This window comes from Macrotis lagotis, chromosome 1, assembly GCF_037893015.1.
Source record: "Macrotis lagotis isolate mMagLag1 chromosome 1, bilby.v1.9.chrom.fasta, whole genome shotgun sequence".
Taxonomy (NCBI): Eukaryota; Metazoa; Chordata; class Mammalia; order Peramelemorphia; family Peramelidae; genus Macrotis; species Macrotis lagotis.
This window is the reverse complement of record NC_133658.1, coordinates 688175837-688200284: the sequence shown is the minus strand read 5'-3', so window position 1 is coordinate 688200284 and position 24448 is coordinate 688175837. Positions and strand designations below refer to the sequence as shown.

The 24448-nt window shown below is 32.7% G+C and overlaps 1 protein-coding gene across 1 annotated transcript in view; it reads right to left on the bottom strand.

Annotated features, from left to right (window-relative positions):
• Nucleotides 1-454: 454 nt before the first annotated feature.
• CIRSR (corepressor of RBPJ and splicing regulator) overlaps nucleotides 455-24448 on the bottom strand; it is a 45217-nt gene continuing 21223 nt past the window's right edge. Inside the window, exons 8-10 of the mRNA XM_074215685.1 lie at nucleotides 5446-5552; nucleotides 4527-4612; nucleotides 455-3239 (exon numbers count right to left, since the gene is read on the bottom strand). Coding sequence (XP_074071786.1) covers nucleotides 2456-3239; nucleotides 4527-4612; nucleotides 5446-5552 — 977 coding nt within the window. The 3' untranslated portion in view covers nucleotides 455-2455. The remainder of the gene's footprint in view (nucleotides 3240-4526; nucleotides 4613-5445; nucleotides 5553-24448) is intronic.

The window sequence follows — 24448 nt, the reverse complement described above, 5'->3', positions numbered from 1 at the left end:
TAATCTATTGCAGGAAAAAAATGAGGGTGGAATACTCATACTCAAACAAAATGGACACTTAGCCATTTCTGAGGCAATGTAGAAGATAGTTTAAATTCTTGAGCTGAGGTTCACTAAAACTATATAATGCTTCTTTGGCATCAGAGAATGTAAAGAATCTATTTTATGAATGGTTTCAGTTCTCTCCCAAATCTTTTATTAGAAAATTGCACATGAAAGTGATACCAGAGAAAAAGACCTTGAGGAATTAACTAGTTTGTTTCTTTATGTTCTCCTGTAATTTACAGTCCCATTACAACAATTAGAAAACAAACCTAGAATTAGAAGTTTTTAATTTACAGCTACGTTAAGATAACAAAATTACTTTCAAGCCATTTTCCTTATTATCTACATTAAGGCATATAAAACAAAGCAGGTCTCCATAAAACCGTGCTTTATTGTATCAGAGAGAGAGAGAGAGAGAGAGAGAGAGAGAGAGAGAGAGAGAGAGAGAGAGAGAGAGAGAGAGAGAGTGTGTGTGTGTGTGTGTGTTGTGTAAAATGCCTCTCCTTTTGATTTTTAAGTGTGGAAAGTTGAGATGAAAGCCATCCAAGTTCTACTCTGATCTTTAGCCAAAGTCACCTTAGGTGCTTCATTCCAAAGCTGTATTGAAAATTCAAAGCCACTATAACTACATGCTGTATGTATAAGGAATGTTTTGTCTGGTAGGAGTCTTCCTTATAACCAGACAGGTTATATCTGGGCCTTTGTTTGCATTTTACACCGCCTCTTAAATGTATCAAGAAGCTAAGCTAAATTAGAGAATATCCAAAGGGCTTCCTAAGCATAAAAGGGGACTTTAGACTTGATAAGTCACTTTTACAGAAAGACAAATGTCAGGAGGCTAAAGGACAGTTGAGAATACTCTAGATTTGGTTTGTTTAATTTTCATTCAAAACCCACTAGTAAAACTAGTTTGGCCAAGAAACTCTTTTAGGTGTTAATAATGCCCTGTTTCAATAAATTGCAAAGTTACTTCCAAAGAGACATAAAGAAGAGAAAAAAGTCAGTATGATGTTAATTAAATATAACAGGATTAGGGTTTTCCCTTAACTTAATACTGATAATGGATTTCTTGGGTGTGGGAAAGACAAATATATCTCAATACATAAAGTGATTTTATTTGTAATGCTTCAAGTAATAGACTCATTATGGTCTTACTGAGCTTTCAGACCTAAAGAAAGCAATTAAACAGAAAACAAACATCTACTTGAAAAATCTCAATTGCCTTTTTGTTTTGCAAGGGGGTGAATGAGAACCTCAAAATCTATACAAACTTAAACACATACACTCTGAAAATGTGAAAACATGATGAAAAATACCTAGAGATATATATTAAAACTTATAGGCACTTACTTGGTTTTTGTATGTCTCTTTTTTCAATTTATATGAAAATATTTCTTTGACTATCCTTTTTTCTTATCCCCCCCATATGAATTTAAGGCTATTTTGCAACACAATGTGTTTGATTTTAGTACCTTGTTCCTCTGAAATCAGACACAACATCAAAAAGCAACGTTTCTCACTACTATTAAAAAATAATGGAATTTATTAAAATGGTTCATCTTTATGACATGAAGTGAAAACTTAAACCTTTAGAAAAATAAAAGCTTAACAGCTGTATGCCAACAGAAAAAAAAGGCATCCAAGTTAATATCCTACTGCCTAGAATGAAATACCTGGAAACAGTTAAGGTTGAAAACAGTATTCTTTTCATGTCTTGAAAAATTATCGAACAATAACTTGACTCCACAGTGACAAAGACCAACAGGGGTTCATGATGTTAAGACAGTCCTCACCCCATTATACACTGCAGGAGGCCAAAACATGTTATACAATTCTGTAGAACTTTTAAAACCATTATTTAGCTCATGAAAACTGCCCTCTAAGGTAGAAGTTTAAGAATAAAAAAAAAATTCAGTACCCAAACTCCCTCAATTATTGCCCAAAACATTATATTCAGGCCACTCCTTATCCCAGAAAGAGTTGGAAATATAACTCTAGCATTTCACCATACTACACCAGGATTTTGCAAAGATTATGCTTTGCCCAAAGCAAATCTAATCCTTAAAAACAATAAGAAATTCAAATTAAATTATACCCATTCAATGAACTGTTGTTCTTTTTTTAAAAGATATTTCAAAACAAAGAAAATGTCATTTACAAAGTTATATGCATGTTCATTTAGCATAGGAAAACAAAAAATATCAAAAGAAAATATTTCTACAGACAAAAAATAGGCTATTTACAAATATTCACAAGATTCATTCTCATGGTACTGTATGTGAAATGACAGTTTACAGGAGTGGAAAATGAAAATAGAGCTTTTTTTATTAGAAAGACAATAGTACATAATTTAGCTCTTGGGGAAGGTAGTCAATAAAAAAGTGGAGCTATTTCTATTTCCAGGTACCTGTCACAGATAGTCTCTCTTTATTCGTTCTCCACTCCTGCTTCTTTCTCTGTGTGTAATCCTACCACACTCATCCTTTGAGTCCTCTCTGTGTTTCTTTTCACCTCTATACACACATCTGCTAGAGCTTCGGGACTTGCTCTTTCTGCTTGGCTCTTTGCTGGGGCTCCGACTCCGTCTCTTTCTTATCTGTCTTGGTCTAGAACTGCTGTGACTTCTGCTGGAGTTTCTGTGATCCCTCTCTTCCCTGCTTTGGTTCCCACTATTCCTCTCCTTGCCCTCAGATTGTCTCTTTACTGGGCTGTGATTCTGCCTTTTGGATTTTCTTTCAGAATCACAGGCACTCCATTTGTGATTCTCCCCAAAACTCTCTTGCTTTGAAAACCTTGACTTCTCCTTCATCTTTTCTTTGTGACTATGACTACTGGAGGGCTCTTCATCAAGCCTGGCCTTCACAGATTTTCCCCCTTTCCCTTCAGAATCACTGCTGTCATCATCTGAAGACTTGGCTTTTTTCTTCTTCTTAGAAACCATTTTCTTGCGTGCTTTTCTCTCTTTGCTGTCACTCTCACTGCTGCTTTCTGAAGTTTCACTGGAGGAGGAAAATGAGGAGGAGGATGAAGAGGAGGATGAGGAAGATGAAGAGGATGAGGTGGTAGAACTGGAGGAAGAGGAGTACTTGCTCTTATGTTTTTTGTGTTTACTTCTGCTTTTCTTCTTTTGCAGCTGCTGCTTCTTTCTCTCCTTTTTCTTTTTCTTCTTTTCCTTCTCAAGGCGATCCAATTTCCTTTATTTGGAGATAAAAGAGTAATCAGTATGCTTAACTTAGCTCCTTGATTTCAGTTAAGTGGCTCAAGACAATACACTGACTTTTTTAAAAGGTGGTGATACTAACTTTTAAATTTCTCTATTAAATGACACATTTTTCTTTTAAAATTTTCAAATTCAGTATTACTTTCCTTTTCTGCAATATTAACTAACTTAAATGGTATACTTGAAAATAAATAAAGAACAATGTTTCAAATTATTAAATTATTTGGAAGTAACGAAGGACAATTCTTTGAATAGCTCTTATTTCCACTGCTTAAATTTTGTCTCTTTTATTCACAGTACTGAGTCAGAATTTGACATTACAAGCTGCTAAACTAAAGGAAGCCTAGATTGATAGGTATATGAAACAACACTATGTGGGATGCCTTGGAACTTGGGTGTATAGGTACATTTAGTCTAAAAAAATTTATATATTATACATGTGAAGCTATTTCAAAATACAATGAAAATGCTACCCAACATTGCTTTTAAATTAAAAAAGAATCTGAAACTCAATGGATTTACCTTTCTTTTAAAATTGATAACTTTTTTTGATCAAAATAGATGCCACTGGTTTTCTTTTAGAATTCTCTATTTTTCTAAAGAAGTAAGATACTTGTTAGTCCTATTACCAAGTAATCTTTAGAATTAAAATTTTTTCCCCCAAAATTTCCTAGACTACTTAATTGGTTTATTAGATACATCTGATCTACTCTAAAACACATATGTTTTCACTAGGCTTTGTCTCTATAAAATAGAAAGGCAAATTTACAAGTCGCTCTAACACTTCTGTGGTACCTACAAAATATATGCTCCCTCTATTGGTACTCTAGCAGAAATTACATAACATTAGGGGTAAACTGACACAGAAAGTATAGATAACTTAAATATCCATTGGCAACTTAAGACTTGTTTAATTCAAATGAGGGGGAAAAATTAAATAAAAATACCAAAAATATAAGAAATTGAAAATATTTTCTAAGGAAAGTTAGAAACAAAGAAATTTAAAATTTCTTCTAAAAAAGTACAATCTATAAATATCTTAAGTATATTGGAAACCTCAGCCCATAAATTTGTATTAAAGTAAGTATAAAATGGTGCATTTCCTAATAAATTTCATACTACAGTTGTCCTTAAAAAAAACCCAATTAATGTGATGAAGAGGAGTGCAAAGTACCTACTGTAAACCCAAAGGCTCACATGCAGTTAAATATGTAAGAAAATTATAGCTCAAGTCATCAAGTATATACTTTGGTATAATTACCTGAGTAGTTTCTGTTTTTGTTTAGTTGATAGTGATTTTAAGAATTCAACTTCTGGGTCTTCTTCACCCTCACTTGCAACATATTCCTGTACCAACAAGAGACTGATATTAAACTGCTAAATTTCCTAACAAGTTATAAGACTGCTTGACGAATACTTTGGGTGAGTAGTAGAAAAAACACCCGAAGGGAATAGGATAAGCTGGGGCAGAGATGAACATGTGAGCCAGCATCAGGGGTGTTTTAAGGCGGGATGCCAGAGCTACAAATCATCACATATCATAGCTTTCGTCCCCACCTTCTTCCCTCAGGCTGAATCATGTCAAATCTTTGAGATTTATTTTGAATTTAAGAAATCTACATAATGAATAAGATCATGGACCTTTAAAGGAACCTTAAAGCCACTCCAACCTTTTGGTTTCAAATTTTCAACAGTCTTTCATTTCATATATGAGCTGCCTTCTTAATTTGTACAATTCCTCTCAATGCTCAGAAGCACTGTGTTCCCATATGTGGACAACTTTAAAAAAAACTTAAGTCAATAAATAAGAGTTTAAAATACTGTATTGTAATGTTGGGGGTTTGCTTTTACATATTTCTTATTTCTACTGATTTCTGTCATCCAGATTCCTCAGGTTCAAGGTAGCATCAAAACACACTCAGAATCCTAAGCATGGTGCCAGTGGAAAGACCATTTACAGTAACCAGAGGAGGTTTCATTTATTAAAAGAGAGGTTTAAAAATAAATTCTTATTTGCCATCTTGGTAAAGAAGCAAAACTACAATAGATCTTAGACATTTTCCATTGCTTTCTCTTGCTTTCCTATGGACATGCATATTGGAAAACATTAAGTAGCAATTCACAAGCAATCACATTTAGATTTATAGACATTTTCAGCTTACTGATAAAAAGATCATTACCTGTGATGGATCATTTGCGGTCAAGTTTCTCCCCAGTACATTTCGTTTTAGTGCAAACCCACTGTTTCTCATCTCCGCTATTAGCTCCGAGGGGTGCATTGATGGCCCTGTTCACAAAAATCACAGTTTGAATGTATCATTTATATCTCTCTACCTTTTTTGGACTCCACAGTAGGAATGCAGTTGAAGCTTTGTTAAGTAAAATCACAGCTAAATCAACTCAATAATCTTCTGCTGAGCAAATAATCAGATATGATTTTCTAAAACAGCAGTCTGGAGATTCAGAATAGAAAATAATTGCATTTTTCTTTACGTGCAAGGGGGATTCTCTTCTTATGTAACTTTGTCATATTGAAAAAAATGCATTTTGTTATTGTTGGATTTAAGATTTTGAAACCTAACAAGAATGAAGAAAAGATCATAATTAAATTTCCAATGACCACTTCCTCCAAAAACCCAATTAAAAACAAGTATTTTAAAGGCATAAAAACAATTTTCCTGATGTGGATGCTGACATTAAACAAAAAAAAGTCAAATTCTCAAATAGTACATATACAGCATACCTAGACTTGGAAATTTTTCATCATGAGCTTGAGTTTGGTGAAAAGGAATTTGAGGTAGGCCAGACGAATAAATATTTTTGTTGTTCTTGTTGGAGATTAAGGATGGGGGTGGCTTTTGTTTACTGCTGAAATTGCCATTTTAATATGAGCAAGAACTCAACCCAAAGTTTTCTTTCTGACCATGTGAATATGATATAAGTAGCAAAGGAAAGAATGGGACAGGAAAAAAAAAATGGAAAAGCATACAAAACTAGAATAGTCCTAAATAGATTTCTGAATATGTCTTCTCCCTCTCTATTATACCTTTTCCCAGAAAATTAGTGGATATTTCTTATTGTCCTTATTCCTTGTCTACTCTGTGTTTTGAAAGCAATCATTGAAAAGTAATAAAATTTGTACATATGATGACTTTATTAAAAACATTCTGTGGGCTGAATATCTTCATGATCCAGTTCTGAATGTAAAAGCAGTATAAACTTAAGACATTTAACTTCTTTTGCCATGTTCACTAGAGGGTGATTATGGAAAAAGAAAGGTAAAGAAATTACAATTAGTCCATTTTGACCCCTGGTTGTTTCCCTTGGAAATGTTTTTGTGGGTCAAGTCAGAATCAAGTGATAACATACAAGTGAGTTAAAGATTTTACTATATAATTTAGAGTTAACTATTGACTTTGGAAAAATAAAAGGAAAGTCTATTTAGGGGGGAACTAACAAGTAAAGATAATTATATTTTAATCTACTGAAAAAGTAAATAACAAAATTAATATCTATTAAATATAATATATATAATAATATATAATAATATATATTTAAATATAATTGAATTATTTACACTTCATTCTAATTATTTACTGAGAAAGAAATCTAATATACATGAGTGTCCCTACTCATGAACTTTAATTATTACTAGGTATTTTAAGCTATTTCAACTAATTCAATGTGTTTATGTGAAATTTGATAATTAGAAATGTTAAATTTCTTTTTTTGTGGTTAAGTGACTTGCTCAAGGTCACCAGCTAAGTTAGTATCAAGTGTCTGAGGCTGGATTTTAATTCAGGTCCTCCTGACTCCAGGGCTGAAGTTCTATCCACTGTGCCACCTAGCTATCCTGAAAAATTTTAAATTTCTTAATAAAACCAGAATTTTTATTGTTATTCTACTGACTGCATTTAAGTCAAATACAATGTTAACCATAACAATGCAAAACCTTTTAAACATTCTATGATGTATTCATTTAGGTGGCTATCTGAACTTCACATTTAAGAGTATAATTTACAAAGTAGGAAATTTCTGTGCTAATATGACAAAATTACATTTACTTGTCAATAAGTTTATAAAGTTCATTAGTTTTCATCAAAAGATGGATAATTTTTATAAGATGTTTTAGAAAACATGGTTTTCACATCAACTTTATTGTGGTATTTATAACTACTCCAAGGAAATGAAAGTCCTTTTTTTCCTCAGATTAATTATTGGTAATTATTGTTATTATAACTAATTATTAGTATGGACTGACTATAACTTAAACAAATGTCAGTAGGCACCATCTAGTAGAAAGCATTTGAAGTTTAAATACCTGAATTTTAAATCCTGACTCAGAGCAATATTTAACTTCTCTAGGCCTCAGTTCCCTGATAGAATTTAATTGTGTGATCTGTAAAGACCCTTCTAATCCATTGATCTCAATTTTTTGTAGAATTAATATACTTCTTTATTATCCCAACTAAACTTTTCCTGCATTAGGGAAACTTAGGTTATTTGAGACCTTTAGTCTGGTCATTTCGAACATTTAAGATAATAAAATATAATTTTGATAATAATTGAATAATATCCGTTAGAATTAGAATGGAATAAAATGTTTCTAATATCATTTTGGATATATTATAGATATTTTTGGAAACACACATATAAAAAATAACTTTTTTCCCTTTTCCACCACAATAGTGGTTATAATACACTTCTACAAAACTGTTTCCAGTGGGTCTCATTCAATGTAAAAATCTTGGCAGTTAAAAAAAAAATCTGCTTTGCTCACAGAAGAGCATCTGTGATAAAATTATGCATGAATACTCCTTTAAGGCAGTTTTAGACTTTGCAGTTTAGTTTATGTAATATAAAGGGTTCTGCTACAAAAGTAAAACAAAACTGCTACTCAAAATCCCCAAACAAAAGGTCTGACCCAATGCAATGAACAACTAGAAGCATGAAGAAATGGAAAAGAAAAAGAATGGGACAATATTTTGGTTTGCTTTCTTATATATAAATTCAGGAAAAAAGGCAATCATTTATTTACATTTAATATAATTTTTTTATCATACCGAGATCTATGGTCTTGGGAACTCTTGGAGACTACTATTCCTAGGAGGATCTCTTTATTACTATACTCTATGTAAAATTGTAATCTACTGATGATAATTTTCTATTTAGCAAGTAGCAGTAGCTGTAAACTGGTTAATGATATTTTCTTTATAATGTTTTCAAAGAAAATGGTGCCATTTACACAAAAGCATCTTGTTTATAAAATTTTTTTGCTTTTTTACAAACCGTATGATACCAAGTAGTGCAAGTATCTTTACTTTACAAATCAGGGAATTGAGAATCAAAGAGATAAATGACTTGACCAGAAATACAATGCTATTAAGTGTCTGAGATGGGATTGGAAAAATAAGGCCTTCTTACTCTACATCTAACATGTTTTCCACTATATCATGCTGAATTTCTGTTCTGAACAAGATAAGCTATGTAAATAAAGATGAATTTTTATGACATATTTTGTCACTTAGCATTATCAAATGTTCTATCTGAAGATTGGAATAAGTAGGGTTAAATTATATTTATTAAATATTTATTAGCATGTAAAATTGTGGTAATACATTAACTGAAGAAGAATCTGCACTTTATAGTTTACAATTTATTTTATAAAACAGGTTAAGATGAATATATGAAAACTGTCTCTACATTGGAAATAGAAATGGTTGTTTATCTTTGATAGTTATACATATTAAATTTTATTGTTTTCAAATGAACAAAACTGTTTTCTCCCTTTTAAACATCGCAAACCCACACTGAAAAAGAAAACAGAAAAAAAAAATCCTTGTAATAGATATTCATTGTGAAGTAAAATAAATTCCTGCTTTGATCATTTATCTAAAAGTTCTGATATTGGTGCAATGATTTATCAGCTTTGAAGACATTTAATTCTATGCACTTCCTTTGTAATTCAAACTGAAGGACTTAGATTTCTCAATGTTAGGATTATTTTTCTACTATCTAAGCTGCTTGTATAGTTCATAGAAAAAGAGAATAGATGGGCATTTGTCTTTCTTCCAGATGGAACTTAGTAAAAATGACTGTGAAAAAAGACAATGGGTGTGAAGATATGCTTGCATGTTTTTCAGGTACTTTAACCCAGAACTCCTATTGAGGGATCTATTGTTGAATCTCATTGGATCACTATAGAAAGAAACTTAATAAGTTCCCACTCAGGTAATCGATCCTAGCAGGTAACATGGAGCACCAGGACCAGCTATGGGCAGAATTAGGTAGCACTTGAAATTCAAATTCTATATGTAAGGAACAAGAGTAGAGATTTGTGTTAATGACCCCTTTGGCAGTCCAGTGAAATCAATGAGCACCTTCTCTGAATAATAGCTTAAATGCATAAAATAATATTCTGAAAATTACAAGGACATCAAATCTGCTAATAAAGGAGTTATTAAATTGGTAAAAACAAAACAAGTTCACGAATTCCAGGTTAAGAATCCCTGAATGAGACTAAGCAAATGGACAAAACAGAGGAATGACCACTGACAGTTATTTTTTTTTCCTAGATGTATGATTTCAGAGAACTTCTAGTGAGAACAGTCCATCCAATGCAGATCAATGAATATCTTGTTATCTTGAAAGGTATTAAGATATTAGCTTAGGATATTAACTGACCTGCCCACAGGATTTGAAGGCAGGATTTGAATCCAAGTTTTCCTTCTTTGAAATCAGCTCTCTATTCAATATGCTAGGATAATTCTCAGATGAAAATATTCAGTAGGAAAATGAAAAATTTGATAATTTTATTTTAGTATTTCAAAGATACATGATTTCAACATTGTTAAGTTCTTGCTTCAAAATGAAAACTTCTACATAAAATAACTCAAATTATATCACAAAAGAAATAAAGGTTTTGTGAAATTAAGAAAACCTTTTGGTCTTAAGATGCATAAAAGCCTATAAAATAACAAGTGCTTGAAACAGTAGCTAAGCATGGTCAGGTGTGGAAAATTTGGGACACTAATGCATTGTTGGTGGAGTTGTGAACTCATCCAACCTTTCTGGAGAGAAATTTGGAATTATGCCCCAAAGGCAACAAAAATGCATGTCCTTTGATCCAGCAATACCACTACTGGGTCTATACCCTGAAGAGATGGTGAAAAAGGGTAAAAACATCACTTATTCACAGCAGCCCTGTTTGTGGTGGTGGCAAAGAATTGGAAATTAAGTAAATGTCCTTAAATTGGAGAATGGCTTAGCAAACTGTGGTATATGTGTGTCACAGAACAATACTGTTCTATTAGAAACCAGGAGCGATGGGAATTCAGGGAAGCCTGGAGGGATTTGCATGAACTGATGCTGAGTGAGATGAACAGAACCAGAAAAAACACTGTACACCCTAACAGCAACATGGGGGTAATGATCAACCTTGATGGACTTGCTCATTCCATCAGTGCAACAATCAGGGACAATCTGGGGATGTCTGCAATAGAGAATACCATCTGTATCCAGAGAAACAACTGCAGCGTTTTAAGACCAAGGACTATTACCTTAAATTTAGGGGAAAAAAACCCCTGATATTGTCTGATCTTAAAGAAAGGCTATTTAAAATAAAGCTGAGGATATTTGAAAAAAAAAAAGTATGGTCAAGTCACTATTTCTCTAGGTCTCAGGTCCCTTATTTTTGTGAGGAAAGCACCATTTAAATGTGAGTTATAATTATTATAATACAGAGAGATTCTGTAGCGCATACAGCAAAGGCTCCAGTTTAAATATCTTGATTTCTCTACTAAAAGAAGGGTCCTGAAGACCAAATATGTTTCATTATTTAAACTATAAAGACCTTCCAGGTGATCATTTTTTTCCCCACCCCTGGCTCTACTGTGCTGCCTAGAGAAGAAGGTGTTGAGTAGTAGGAGGAAGGGTATTGTATTGTTGCCAATTTGCCTCTGAGGAACTCCTTCCCCTATACCTGATATTACAAATGACATTTTGCAAGCTGAATGTCCTTTTAAATAGTACATCACTTATAAAATAAACCCTCATAAATCTTCAAATTTTCTATATATGACTAACAAGATACAGTAGGAAGAGCTAGAAAGAGAAATCCCATTCAAAGTAACCTCAGACAATATAAAATACCTGGGAGTCTATTTGTCAAGGCAGACTTAGAAACTTTTTGAAAACAATTACAAAACATTTCTCACACAAATTAAATCAGATTTAAATAACTGGACAAATATCAACTGCTCATGGATACTTGAGCTAATATAATAAAAATGACAATTCTACCAAAACTAAACTACCTGTTTAGTGCTCTACCAATCAAAACTCCAAAAAATTACTTTAATGAGTTAGAAAAAGTTGTAAGTAAATTCATATGGAGAAATAAAAGGTCAAGAATTTCCAGGGATTCAATGAAAAAAGTTCAAGAGAAGGTGGCTTAGCCCTACCTGATCTAAAAATTTTATTATAAAGTATCAGTCATCAAAAGTGTCTGGTATTGGCTAAGAAATAGAGTGGTGGACCAGTTAAATAGACCATGTGCAATAGCAGGAAACCATTATAGTAATCTGCTGTTTGATAAACCAAAAAAGTCCAGCTATTGGAATAAAAACTCTCTCTTTAATAAAAACTGCTGGGAAAATTATAAGTTAGAATGGAAGAAACTTGGATTAGACCAACACCTCACACCCTATACCAAGATAAGCTCCAAATGGATACAGGATTTAGACATAAAAAACAATATTATAAGAAACTAGAAGATCAAGGACTAGTTGACCTTTCAGATCTATGGAAAGGGAAGCAGTTTATGACTAAGGAAGAGATGGAGAACATCACTAAAAACAAACTAGATGATTTTGGTTATATTAAATTAAAAAGCTTTTGCACAGATAAAACCACTGTAACCAAGATTAAAAGAAATGTAGTAAACTGGGAAACAATCTTTACAACTAATATTTCTGACAAAGGACTCATTTCTAAAATATACAGAGAACTGAGTCAAATTTTTTTTTTAAAAAAAGCCATTCCCCAATTGACAAATGGTCAAAGGATATGCAAAGGTAACTTATAGATGAGGAAATCAAAGTGATCCATAGTCATATGAAAAATTTCTCTAAATCATTACTTCTTAGGGAAATGCAAATTAAAGTGTCTCTGCAGTACCACCTCATATCTCTAAGACTGGCCAATAAGACCATAAGATCTGCATCCAGAGAAAGAATTGTGGAGTTTGAACAAAGACCAAGGACTATTACCTTTAATTTAAGAAAAAAAAAAACTGATATCTTATTGTCTGATCTTGCTATCTCTTATACTTTATGTTTCTTCCTTAAGGATATGATTTCTCTCTCATCACATTCAATTTAGATCAATGTATACACCATGGAAACAATGTAAAGACTGGCAAATTGCCTTCTGTGGGGGGAGGGAAGTCAGATTAGGGGAAAAAAATTGTAAAACTCAAAATAAATAAAATCTTTATAATTCAAAAACAATAGGACATCACTGACATTGAATACAAAACCTGCTGCTAGCTAATGGAACAATATAAGGAAAGAGGTGATTTAAATGTATCTGGTTCTTACTTTTTAGTTATTCAAGAACTTACATCTCTATTTGTTCAGCAAAGTTGACATCTATGGAGTTATAGACTTCAAGAACTTTTGTTTGTTGAAAAAAAAATTTAAAGACCTTAATGCAACTGAAAATAAAGTCTGATATGACACATTAAGCATAATTTATAAAACAAATACCCTAAACTGCCTTTATTGAGTTTGCATGTCATTCCTGCTTACTGACATGTAAAAGGATATTTTTGGGCTGCTACCTATGTGCAGAAGTTCAAGAATGGGATATGACTGGGAGAAATTGTTAGGAATTATATTCATTTCCTAACGTGGTCACAGAACTTTTGCTTTTAAGAAAGCCTAAGTGAATAGTTCTCTGAAAAATTTCACAGTAAGAATAAGCAACATAGAAGTCCCAAATAAAAAGTGAACTGGTTATTAATAGAGTGTGTGGGTGATTTTTATTTATATAAATGAAAATGTTTTATGTATGATTTTCTAAGGGTTATGCAAGAACCAATTGTACTGGATTGGAATAAAACTTTCGTACTGGGAATTTTCCTGACACATTGCCAGTTCATCTTCATGGATGCTGAGAACAATAGGGTTCTTATTTGTCCTTATCTGAGTTCATAGGAAAGAAAGTCAATTTAATCACTATTAAAATGTTCAAAGTTAAGAAGAAATTCAACATTTAATTTATCCCTAAATGTTTCCTGAAAGATACATAAAAGGCAAGGAAATATAAAACTCTCTTCTAGGACAAAACTGTCATGTTATAATTGTTCATATCAACATGTTCTAGAAAAAGTCTTGATGATTCTTATTGTCCACCTTAGGGAGCCTCTGTAGTTAGAGGTAGTAAGAGAATTACATATGGTTGTCTTATTCATTATTGCTCAATTTAAAAAAATTTATTCATTCCCTTTTGTTTTTTTATATAAGTCATTTTCCAATATAATCTCCCTCCTCTAAAGGAACTCTCTCCTATGGCAAAGGAAACAGTTAAAAATGACTAACAAAATGGTCCTGTCTGGCAAGATATGCAACATTCATTACATGTCCAAGCTCTATACTCCCCAACTGAGAGGAGGAGAGTAAGTGAATGAGAGAAAGAGAGAGAAAAGAATTTTTGAGAAAAAAACACTGATAAACAAGAGAATAAGGAAATATCCTCTGGGAATTGACATATGAACTAGGTCTAAATGCTGATAAGGCAGAGATGCTGAAGAAGTACATTCCAAACAAAGGGGACCATTTCTGCAAAGCCAAGAATTGTAATAGCTTAAGAATTAACAGGCAGAGACAGAAAACTTGGAAGATATGAGTCAGGTTAAGGAAAGCTCACAAAACTCAGTGACAGCTAGACTAAGTAAGTCAGTATCTTAACTAGAGGAAATAGGGAGTCACTGAAGTTTAATCATTGTAATTAATTTTAGGCTTTTTGTGTTGTTTTATTTATTTCATTTGTAATCATTATGTTTATTGTTCTTTTTTCCTTAAATATATTTTTCTATTCTTTTAGTCTTCCCAATTAAATTTAGCAAATATTTTAACACCCATTTTTAAAATTTAAAATTTTGAGTTCCAAATTCTTTTTCTCTCTCTCTTTTTCCCTTTTTCCATTCACTGAGAAGGCAAGTTGGTCCTCTTTTCATAACTTTCCATCAGAAGTATCAAGAGGAAGAACTGACTTTGAATCTTATCTCTTGACATGTAGCTATGTGGCCCTGGACATGTCACTTAACCGCTTAAAGATTCAGTTTCCCCACCTGAAAATGGATAATAGTTTCTACCCAGGGATGTTGTGAAAATCAAATAAGCTACACAAGCATTTTGCAGACCTTAAAGTGCTATATAAATACTGCTATCATTAGCTAGTATCAATTTATACATGTCTTTCCAGGTTTCTCCAAATTGCATATATATATCGAAGACAAAGTAAACATGTAGAAGTGTGGAATAGTGTCACAAATGGAGTGTACAGAGTGACCTTGTAAAGAAATTTAAAACAATACATGTGAAAAATATAATGAAATGGAAAGGAAGCAATTTTGGGCATGTATCAATCAGTTCCTTGTTAGAGTAATGTGCTTTGATCACTAGACTTTAAAAAGCTAAGACGAAAAGTCCTTTCAGGTTAAGATCCATGTCATAGTAATATTTGCATCCACTTGTGGTTGTTCAGTTGTGTCTGACTCTTCACGACCCCAATGGGAGTTTTCTTGGCTTAAGCGAAATGACTTGCCATTTCCTTCTCCAATCTAAAATTATAGATGCTTACTAAAACTCTACTTCTAGATCAAGGACTAGTTTACCTGTCAGATCTATGGAAAAGGGAGCAGTTTATGACTAAGGAAGCGATGGAGAACATCACTAAAAACAAACTAGATGATTTTGATTACATTAAATTAAAAAGCTTTTGCAAAGATAAAACCACTGTAACCAAGATTAAAAGAAATGTAGTAAACTGGGAAACAATCTTTATAACTAATGTTTCAGACAAAGGACTCATTTCTAAAATATACAGAGAACTGAGTCATATTTTTAAAAAATTCATTCTCCAGTTGACGAATGGATATGCAAAGGCAATTTACAGATGAGATCAAAGCAATCCATAGCCATATGAAAAATTGCTCTAAATAATTACTTATTAGAGAAATGCAAATTAAAGCTTCTCTGAGGTACCACCTCACACCTCTCAGACTGGTCAATATGACCAAAAAGGATAATGATCATTGTTGGAAGGGTTGTGGGAAATCTGAGACACTATTACATTGTTGGTGGAGCTGTGAACTCATTCAACCTTTCTGGAGAGAAATTTGGATCTATGCCCAAAGGGCAACAAAAATGTGCATACCCTTTGATCCAGCAATACCACCACTGGGTCTATAACCTGAAGAGATGATGAAAAAAGGGTAAAAACATCACTTGTACAAAAATATTCATAGCAGCCCTGTCTGTGGTGGCAAAGAATTGGAAATCAAGTAAATGTCCTTCAATTGGGGAATGGCTTAGCAAACTGTGGTATATGTATGTCATGGAACACTATTGTTCTATTAGAAACCAGGAGGGATGGGAATTCAGGGAAGCCTGGAGGGATTTGCATAAACTGATGCTTAGTGAGATGAGCAGAACCAGAAAAACACTGTACACTGTAACAGCAACACGGGGGTAATGATCAACCTTGATGGACTTGCTCATTCCATCAGTGCAACAATCAGGGACAATTTGAGGCTGTCTGCAATGGAGAATACCATGTGTATCCAGATAAAGAACCATGGAGTTTGAACAAAGTTCAAGGACTATTCCCTTTAATTCAGAAAAAAAAAAAACAACACTGATATCTTACTGTCTTATACTTTAAGTTTCTTCCTTAAGGATATGATTTTTCTCACATCACACTCAATTTGGATCAATGTACAACATGGAAACAATGTAAAGACTGACAAATTGCTTTCTGTGGGGGTGGGGTGGGGGAGGGAAGTAAGATTGGGGGAAAGATTGTAAAACTCAAAATAAATAAAATCCTCAAAATTCTACTTCTAAACTGTATGTAGACAAACTAGAAATTGAGAAACAACATAACATTGTGAATTATACGCCAACTTAGAAGTCATTAAGAAATGAGTTCCAGTATTGTCTCTATTACATACTGGCTGTATGATCTTGAGAAGTAATAGGTATCAGAAATATTTATTTCCTCCTTAACTCCATCTCAACTGGGTCCCTCTCTTCCTTCAGAAAGCAGTTCAAGTATCATCTTCAAGCTTGAAGTTCTTTCTTCAATGTTTACTAATATTTTCTCAATAGCGCCTTCTATCCAAAATTAAGCTTAATTTAACTACCTTGTATACATTTGTATTAACTTCACATATGTATGTCTTCATAGGAATCTGTATTACTATTTAGAATGTGATTAGAAGAGTGATTATTTCCTTCTTAGTTCTAACCCAGGCCCCTAAGACAGTTCCTGACAGAGTAGGTACTTAATATTTCTTTATTGACTTTAACCTGAATATGGGTGATGGCACTGGAGGTATCAAGAAAGATATAAATTCCAAAGATATCTGAAAAGAACATATAGTATAAAGGAGAGGAATCATTTAGTAAGTTAATGAGCATTTATTAATAAGTCCTTACAATGTGCTAGGTCCTGGACCAAGCCCGCTCTGCAAGGAGCTAGTTCACGTAACAACTATGTACTAATAAAGAAATCTACAGGATAAATTGGAGATACCATAAAAGGGAACCTCTAGCATTAAAAGGGATTAGGATTTCCATATATACCAAGATATTTATAGCAGTACTGTACAGTGGATAGAACACTGGCCCTGGAGTCAGGAGTACCTGAGTTCAAATCTGGCCTCAGACACAATAATTACCTAGCTGTGTGGCATTGGGCAAGCCACTTAACCCCATTTGCCTTGCAAAAAAAAAAAAAAATGCATTAAGCATTAAGAAAACAAAATTCATGACTATAACACTGCAAACAGAAAGGAACACACATACACACACAGAAAGTGAATATTGCAAAATTAAAGAACAAGCTTGGTTTGAAAAAAGAAATGTAAGACACTCCCATTCCATCCTTTTGCAAAGATAGGAGATTCACAAATATTGCTCATTGTATATATTTTCAGACTATTTGATTATATTGATTCCCCCCCCCTTTCTTTTTTTGTTTTTAAAAATAACTACATGTTAGAAGAGATAGATCTCTGGGAGGATTGGGAAAAGGAATACTAGAAGGGAACAAGATATCAAGAAAACCTTAGTTTTCAAAAAAGGGATCAGGAAATATTTCTTGTAGAATGTGGGATTTTAGTGGTGACTTGAATGAAACTAAGAAAGTCAGGAGATGGAGATGAGGAGGGAGAGAATTCCAGTTTCATGGGGAACAATCACTGAAAATGTGGTCAGGAGATGGAATATCATCAAGAGAACAGCAAGTAGTCCAGCATCACAGGATTTCAGGGATGAATCAGTGTCTCTGAAATTTTTTACTTAAGTCATGGGAAGAATTATGATACCACTGAGAAATCAGGGAAGTTAGAAGAGAATCAATTTTGAGAGATGATTAATTTATTTCAAGATATGTTGAATTTGGGGGGACAGCAGACATCCAAGTGGAAATATTCAATAAAGCAATAGGAATTCAGTATTAGACTATAAGCTTCTCCAGGGAAGGACTTGTTTTGTTTTTGGAACTCTTGTAGATATTGCTAAATTATTTTTAAAATAAAGAAATTGTATTAAATTATCTTCGAGGTCAATTCTAGCCTTAGAGCTTTATGATGGAGAAAAAAAATAAAAACAAAATTTATCATCACCTGCTGTGGAAAGAAAGAGCAATGACTAGACAGTGAGCTGCATAGCCCTAGTTATATACATCAAAGGCTTGTGAGTATATAATCTATATAGTGCTACTGTTATCTAGCTTTGAACTTATTTAGGTGGTTAGGTATTGTCTAGAAAACTCTCCCAGATTTAAAGTTTGGTGCCAATCCTTTCCTCTTCACTTTTATTTTCTCTGCCACTATCTGGGACACTCTATAACTGAAAATAGTTTTATTTATATTCCTAACTACAGTGAATATAGTATTTATTTCATGCTACTATCTTTTTTTAAGAGTTCATAACAGTAAGTTTATGGCCTTGATGATTAGTTTTATCCTATAATTAGATACATAAAAACATGTAAAGGGTAGGAACATGTACCCTTATCAGAGCAAAAGGTATCAATAGCATTTTTCAAAATTCATCAGTGATTTAGATGGAAGTCAATTAGGAAGTCATTAGGTTGTACTACGTTTCTCTCCTACTTAATACACAAGTTACTTTTAATATGGAGTCTGCAGAGTATAAATATGTAGAATGATTTTAACAGTATATATAAAACATTATACAAAAAAAGTAGTAGGAGAGAATATGTGGGCTTATATTTATGGGTGTGTGTGAAATACACATATCATAACATCCTTTTGAGATTAGGAAATACGTAGCTTCTACCATCCCTCATATTTCTTTAAAACAGAGTTAAGATTAATTCTGATATAATAGTACTACAATTAACTAGTAGATCACAATGGAATTCATGTTAACAGTCACTTTAATAACAAATCTAATAAGGCTGAATTATGATAATGCTTAAAAACAGTTCCAAATGATTTAATCACTGGTAATGACTTAAAGTAAAATGGTCAAAGATTTTACAAAAGTATTAATCATCTTTATTAGTGTTTTCAGACCTTTGGAGCACTGTGGTTACCAGTTTGACTTTGTTCTTTCTCTGACTTGACAGGCTTTTTATAGATTTCTCCTGTATACATTAATATTCATTTTGTACTAAGCTTCTTTTACAAACATTATGGGTGGCTAGGTGGCACAGTGGATAAAGCACCGGCCCTGGAGTCAGGAGTACCTGGGTTCAAATCTGGTCTCAGACGCTTAATAATTACCTAGCTATGTGGCTTGGGCAAGTCACTTAACCCCATTTGCCTTGCAAAAAAAAACCTTAACCCCCCCCAAAAAAAAACCTAAATACAAAAATTATTAACTGGTTTCCTGATTGGTCCACTACATATGAAAACAACACCAAGACAGAGACAAATTGGATCCAGTTTGCCTCAGTTTTGGACCATTCATTCATTCATTCATTAGCTTAGTTTGTTTGTATACAGAATATTTCTATTAAGAAATTCTGCCAGATATTGGCCTGTCTTAGTAGCTATCTCAGTAAGATTTCCCAATTCTTGAGGGAGTGGCTTTTAGATACTCTATGGCCTAATGAGGTGGAATTTTCAGAGCTGTTTCTCTGCACTTTTTCAGATATTTAACTATGTCAGTTAAAACTTATGATCAAATAAATTCTGTGAAATTTCTTGGCCAATCATCTTCCCCAAAGGCAATAGGTGTCTTTCAATGGAAGAAGTAACTCCTTCCACAAACAATTCTTCATCAGTGCAGTAAACCCTTTTTTCCACTAATAATTTCTATATATGAACTCTTCCATTCAGAAAAAGGAGCACTCTTATCAACCTTTTCAGCTACCTTGAATATTAAAATATGAAGAGTCAAATGCTAGCTACAACTAACAAAACCAACATCTTGGTCAGTATACACCGTTGACATTAAGATACTCTTTATACATGATTAAAAATTTATACTACATGCAATTAAATGTAATTCAATTGACATTTTTAGAGTCTTATAAAATCATTTTGTACTATGATTTTAAAATTACATAGATATTTCAATATATATATATATATATATATATATATATATATATAGCAACTTGAATCTAGAATTTCAAACTCCAGAAACTAAAATCAAGGAAATGAATTCAATATATTTGCCAATGATATTCAAATTAATGAAATTCTAGGAGTTTCAAGTTTTACACCATTAGTATTCATGGTAGCATACAGGCAAAACTGGATTTTGGAAGGCTTTACCAATGAAGCACAATTTTGGGAGGACCCACCAATTAATTAAAATTTTTTTAAAACCATAAAACAGACTGCTCATCTATCATTTGAGAAATGACCAGAAAGCTGGTCATCAAGTGATTATTATTTTTGGTCATAGTTTATTCTATAATATTCATCAGTGGAAGTAATAACCAAATTAATAAAATAACAAATTCATGAAATATTGTATTCTATTAATCTCATTTTTGTAATGTCATGATCTTGTGAAACAGTGAAACAGCAGAGTGTCACTGGTTTTTCTTGCTAATCCAATTCAATCAAATATGTACTTAGAAGTGACCACTATGTGTAAAGCACTGTGCTAGACTGGGGAGTGGGAGGGAACAAAGACAAAATGCAAAATAGTCACTGTCCTCGCAGAAAGTATGATACAACAGTCAGGACTGTATTTCTGGGGTAAATGCTGCTCAGTTGGTAGAAAAGAAGTAAAACAATATTAATTAGCTCTCATTTATATACTGCTTTAAGGTTTGCAAAACACTTTCCTCACAACATTATTGTGGCAGTGCAGGCCATCATTCCTAATTTAAAGATGAGAAAAATGAAGACTGAGAGGCATCATTTGCTTGAGGTGACATAGTAAGTAAGTGTCAAAAGAAGGGAAAAAATGACCTGGCTTAGATGGGCAGTGTTAGTAGATATGTAGCCTTATTTTTCTGAAAGGACTGAATGGTGGGGATAAATTAGTAGACTAGAAGAGCAAGACTTGTAGCCTTTAGAAGTACTACATTAACCACAGAAATAAAGAATTTGCAAGTCATAAATGAATTAGAACTAGAAGGGCTCTCTCATTTTATCAATAAAGAAATTAAGACTCTGACTCCAAATCCAACATTCTTTGCAAATTGTGTATCTCTAAAGTGCATTTTTTGTTTTGTTTTCCCCTCTCCCCCCAATTAAAGACTTAAATCTTAGAGCAAGAGGCCAAATCTCTTATTTTACACATAAAGAAACTTTGGTTAAGGGGATTTATGTGTCTTATCTTAAATCATACAAGTGGCTGAGTCAGGATTTGAACCCAGTTTCTCTGGTACCAAATCCTGCTTTTCTTCTACCCTGTAGCACATAGTCTGTTAGATTAATAAATTGCCTAGGGAAAGTGAGATACCACTAACTTCTAATGATAAAGTAAGCTTCAGCAACTGGTCAACAACTTGATTGGAATTCAACTATCTTTTTCATTTAATGAAGGATAGCTATAATTTATGTCCTGTGCTCTTGAGAAAAGTACATAATTATGAGATTAACTTATTTAGGGCTTTTTGTGAATTAGAAAATATACCAATGGCAAAACAAATTTCAGTTGTATTTAAATATTAAAAGGGAATAATTATTAAAAGAACTGCTATACTGAGAACTACATAAGATTTAAAAATAAAAATGATAGCTAAGTTGTCATGAACAATAAGAATATAAATAAGAGATGCTAACAGTTATTGAGAAAAATAAGGGCCATAGTATAAACAGTCATAAGGCAGTCAATTGTCATTTAATGCACTATATTTTAATATAAACATTTTATGTGTATTCAGTTTATTGCTGAAACTTACACATTTCACTTATAATTTTTGTGGTTATCTTGATGAGAACGGAAAGTTAAGAAGATCTTATCAGTGGAAAACATATTCTAAACCAGCTTAGTACAAAAAAGCATTTTGATTGCCTAATTTAACTTTGTAAAGGAGTAGTAAATCTTATAGTTGGTCTCTGTAAACCTCACAGCTGGAACATTCTAACACTACCTTACAGTTTCAAGTGATCAAAGTAAGTTACTTTATATACTAAACTAGAATTTCATAATAGAAATAATGCAACACCAGGGGGTGCGGTTATCATGAAATAATTACACTCCTGGGAGATTACAGACACAAGGCTGTACCCCAGGGGTGTGATTATCCCATGATAACCACATCCACTGAAATTGCCTTATTGCAAAAATAATCTCTATTCACTGGTGAGACATTATTCAATAGGTGATTTTTTTTTAAATGAAAAGATTGTATTTTTTAGCTCAAATCAGCAAGTAGATTAGGAAATTGGTCAGTTTATTTTTCTTGGCATTCAAACTTTGAATACAGGATTGTTATTACTTGCTTTCCTGTTTGATATAGTATAGCTTTGATTTTGTTTCTGAGAAGCTCTTAGAGTTTCTATTATTATCAGACAAGTATTTCTAAAGGTTACCACTAATTTGCTCAGGCCAACCTTAAAGATTCAATGGAGCATCTACTTAGCAATAAAAACCCAACTAAACTCCAACTACCTTAAAAGAAACTACCTAAATCCACAATGAATTAAAAAGAACTAAATTCATGACATTCATGACATAAGTAGTGAAGAGATTTTAAAGACAACTGTCCATTTATATCCATATTTACTAAGTTTCATGCTCATCAGAACTCCTTTATATAGTGCTTTAAGGTTTATAAAGAGTTAGAATCTTAGTTTATGTGTATTATTATAGAAGCACCCAGTGCAAAGTATTGGTTTCAGAACGACACCACCAAGATGTGCAATTTTGGGAAAAGTCACTTATCCTTTATGATCTTCAGTTACTCATTTTTAAAATTAGGGGAACTGAATTAATTAATGTAGATCCAAATCTTAACCTTAGAAAGTGATTTGCCCCATGTCACACATCCAGAAGAGACAGAACTAAGGTTCAATCTCAGGTTTTCTGATTCTAAGTCCAAAACTGTAGGCATTAAATGTGATTTAATGTTTTACAGTCTACAACTGCCTATCTGCCTCCACTAAATTCCTATAAATAAGACATCAGATGGCAAAAATTAAAGGTATGTTTCAATGTTAATTCTATTGGTGATTGTTCATAGTTTTCCTCATACTCTTTGTTGTCTAAAGAAATAAAAAAAATAAAAAACCCAACCAAATAAATGTCCAGTTTTGAATGAATCATAAAATATTTTTCTTATGAAATTTAAATGGACATTTCTTCAAATTTGGAGGAAAATTGTTATCTTTTACTTTTTATATCAGTCATTTCCCAAAATTTTTTTCACCCTTTCCACGGAACAGAGAAAAACAGCTAAACAAAACCAATTGCAGAGTGATTATAATTAGCAATGTATATAAGGTTTTACATCCAAAGCCCCAACCTCTTGAGAAAAGGGAGGTGTATTTCATCAGCTGTTCACCTGGTGATTTGAATTCAGTTGCCATTCAGTGATGTATTTGTTTATATTACTTTAGTCACTGTATAACATATAACTCTCATTTTGCTTTCCCATCTGATTGTTCGTGTGTGTGTATGTGTGTGTGTGTGTGTGTGTGTGTGTATATATAATATATATATATATAATATATATATATAATATATATATAATATATACTTCCCATGTTTCTTTGGATTCCTCATATTTGTAATTTCTAACAGTACAATATTCTAATGCATTCACTAATCACAGTTTGTTTACTGGCTTGCAATTTAAAAACACTGCTTGAAAACAGATAAAATTTCATCAAAATTCAAAAAACTTTTTTTAATCAAATGACCAAAGATATGATTTAAGATTAGATACTTAATATTCATTAGAAATGTCACTTTCTACAACTCTTAGAAATGACAAAATTTTCAGCAATTTTAAGAATTCCACATTTTTCATATTTAATTCTTCCAAATTCTACTTTTCCAACTCTTCCTCATTTATGTCTTTTCATTACAGTAACAGCAAAAAAAGCAAACTAGCAATCAAATAATTTGAGAACTGAAGGGTCCCTTAGAGGACACTGAGTTCAAGCCATATGCAAAAGGAATCACTATTCTTATGAGAAATTATGGAATTATGGAAAACCCACTACATTTTTAAGAGCTCATTCCACCTTTCAACTGCTCTACTAAATTGTTAAGAAGTTTATCCTGACAGTTTCTTTGCATATTCCACCCAATGATCCTTCTTTTGTTCCCTGGGATCAAATGATACAAGTATAATACTTCTTCCACAAGGTGTCCCTTTAGATACTTGAAGTCAGCTGTAATGAAGACTCAACTCCCCTTCCCCATCCTCTCCCCCATCTCTCTTCATTTCTCTGGGTTAAGTATTTCCAGTCCTGTCTAATATTTATGTCAAGATGATGTCCCAGTAGGA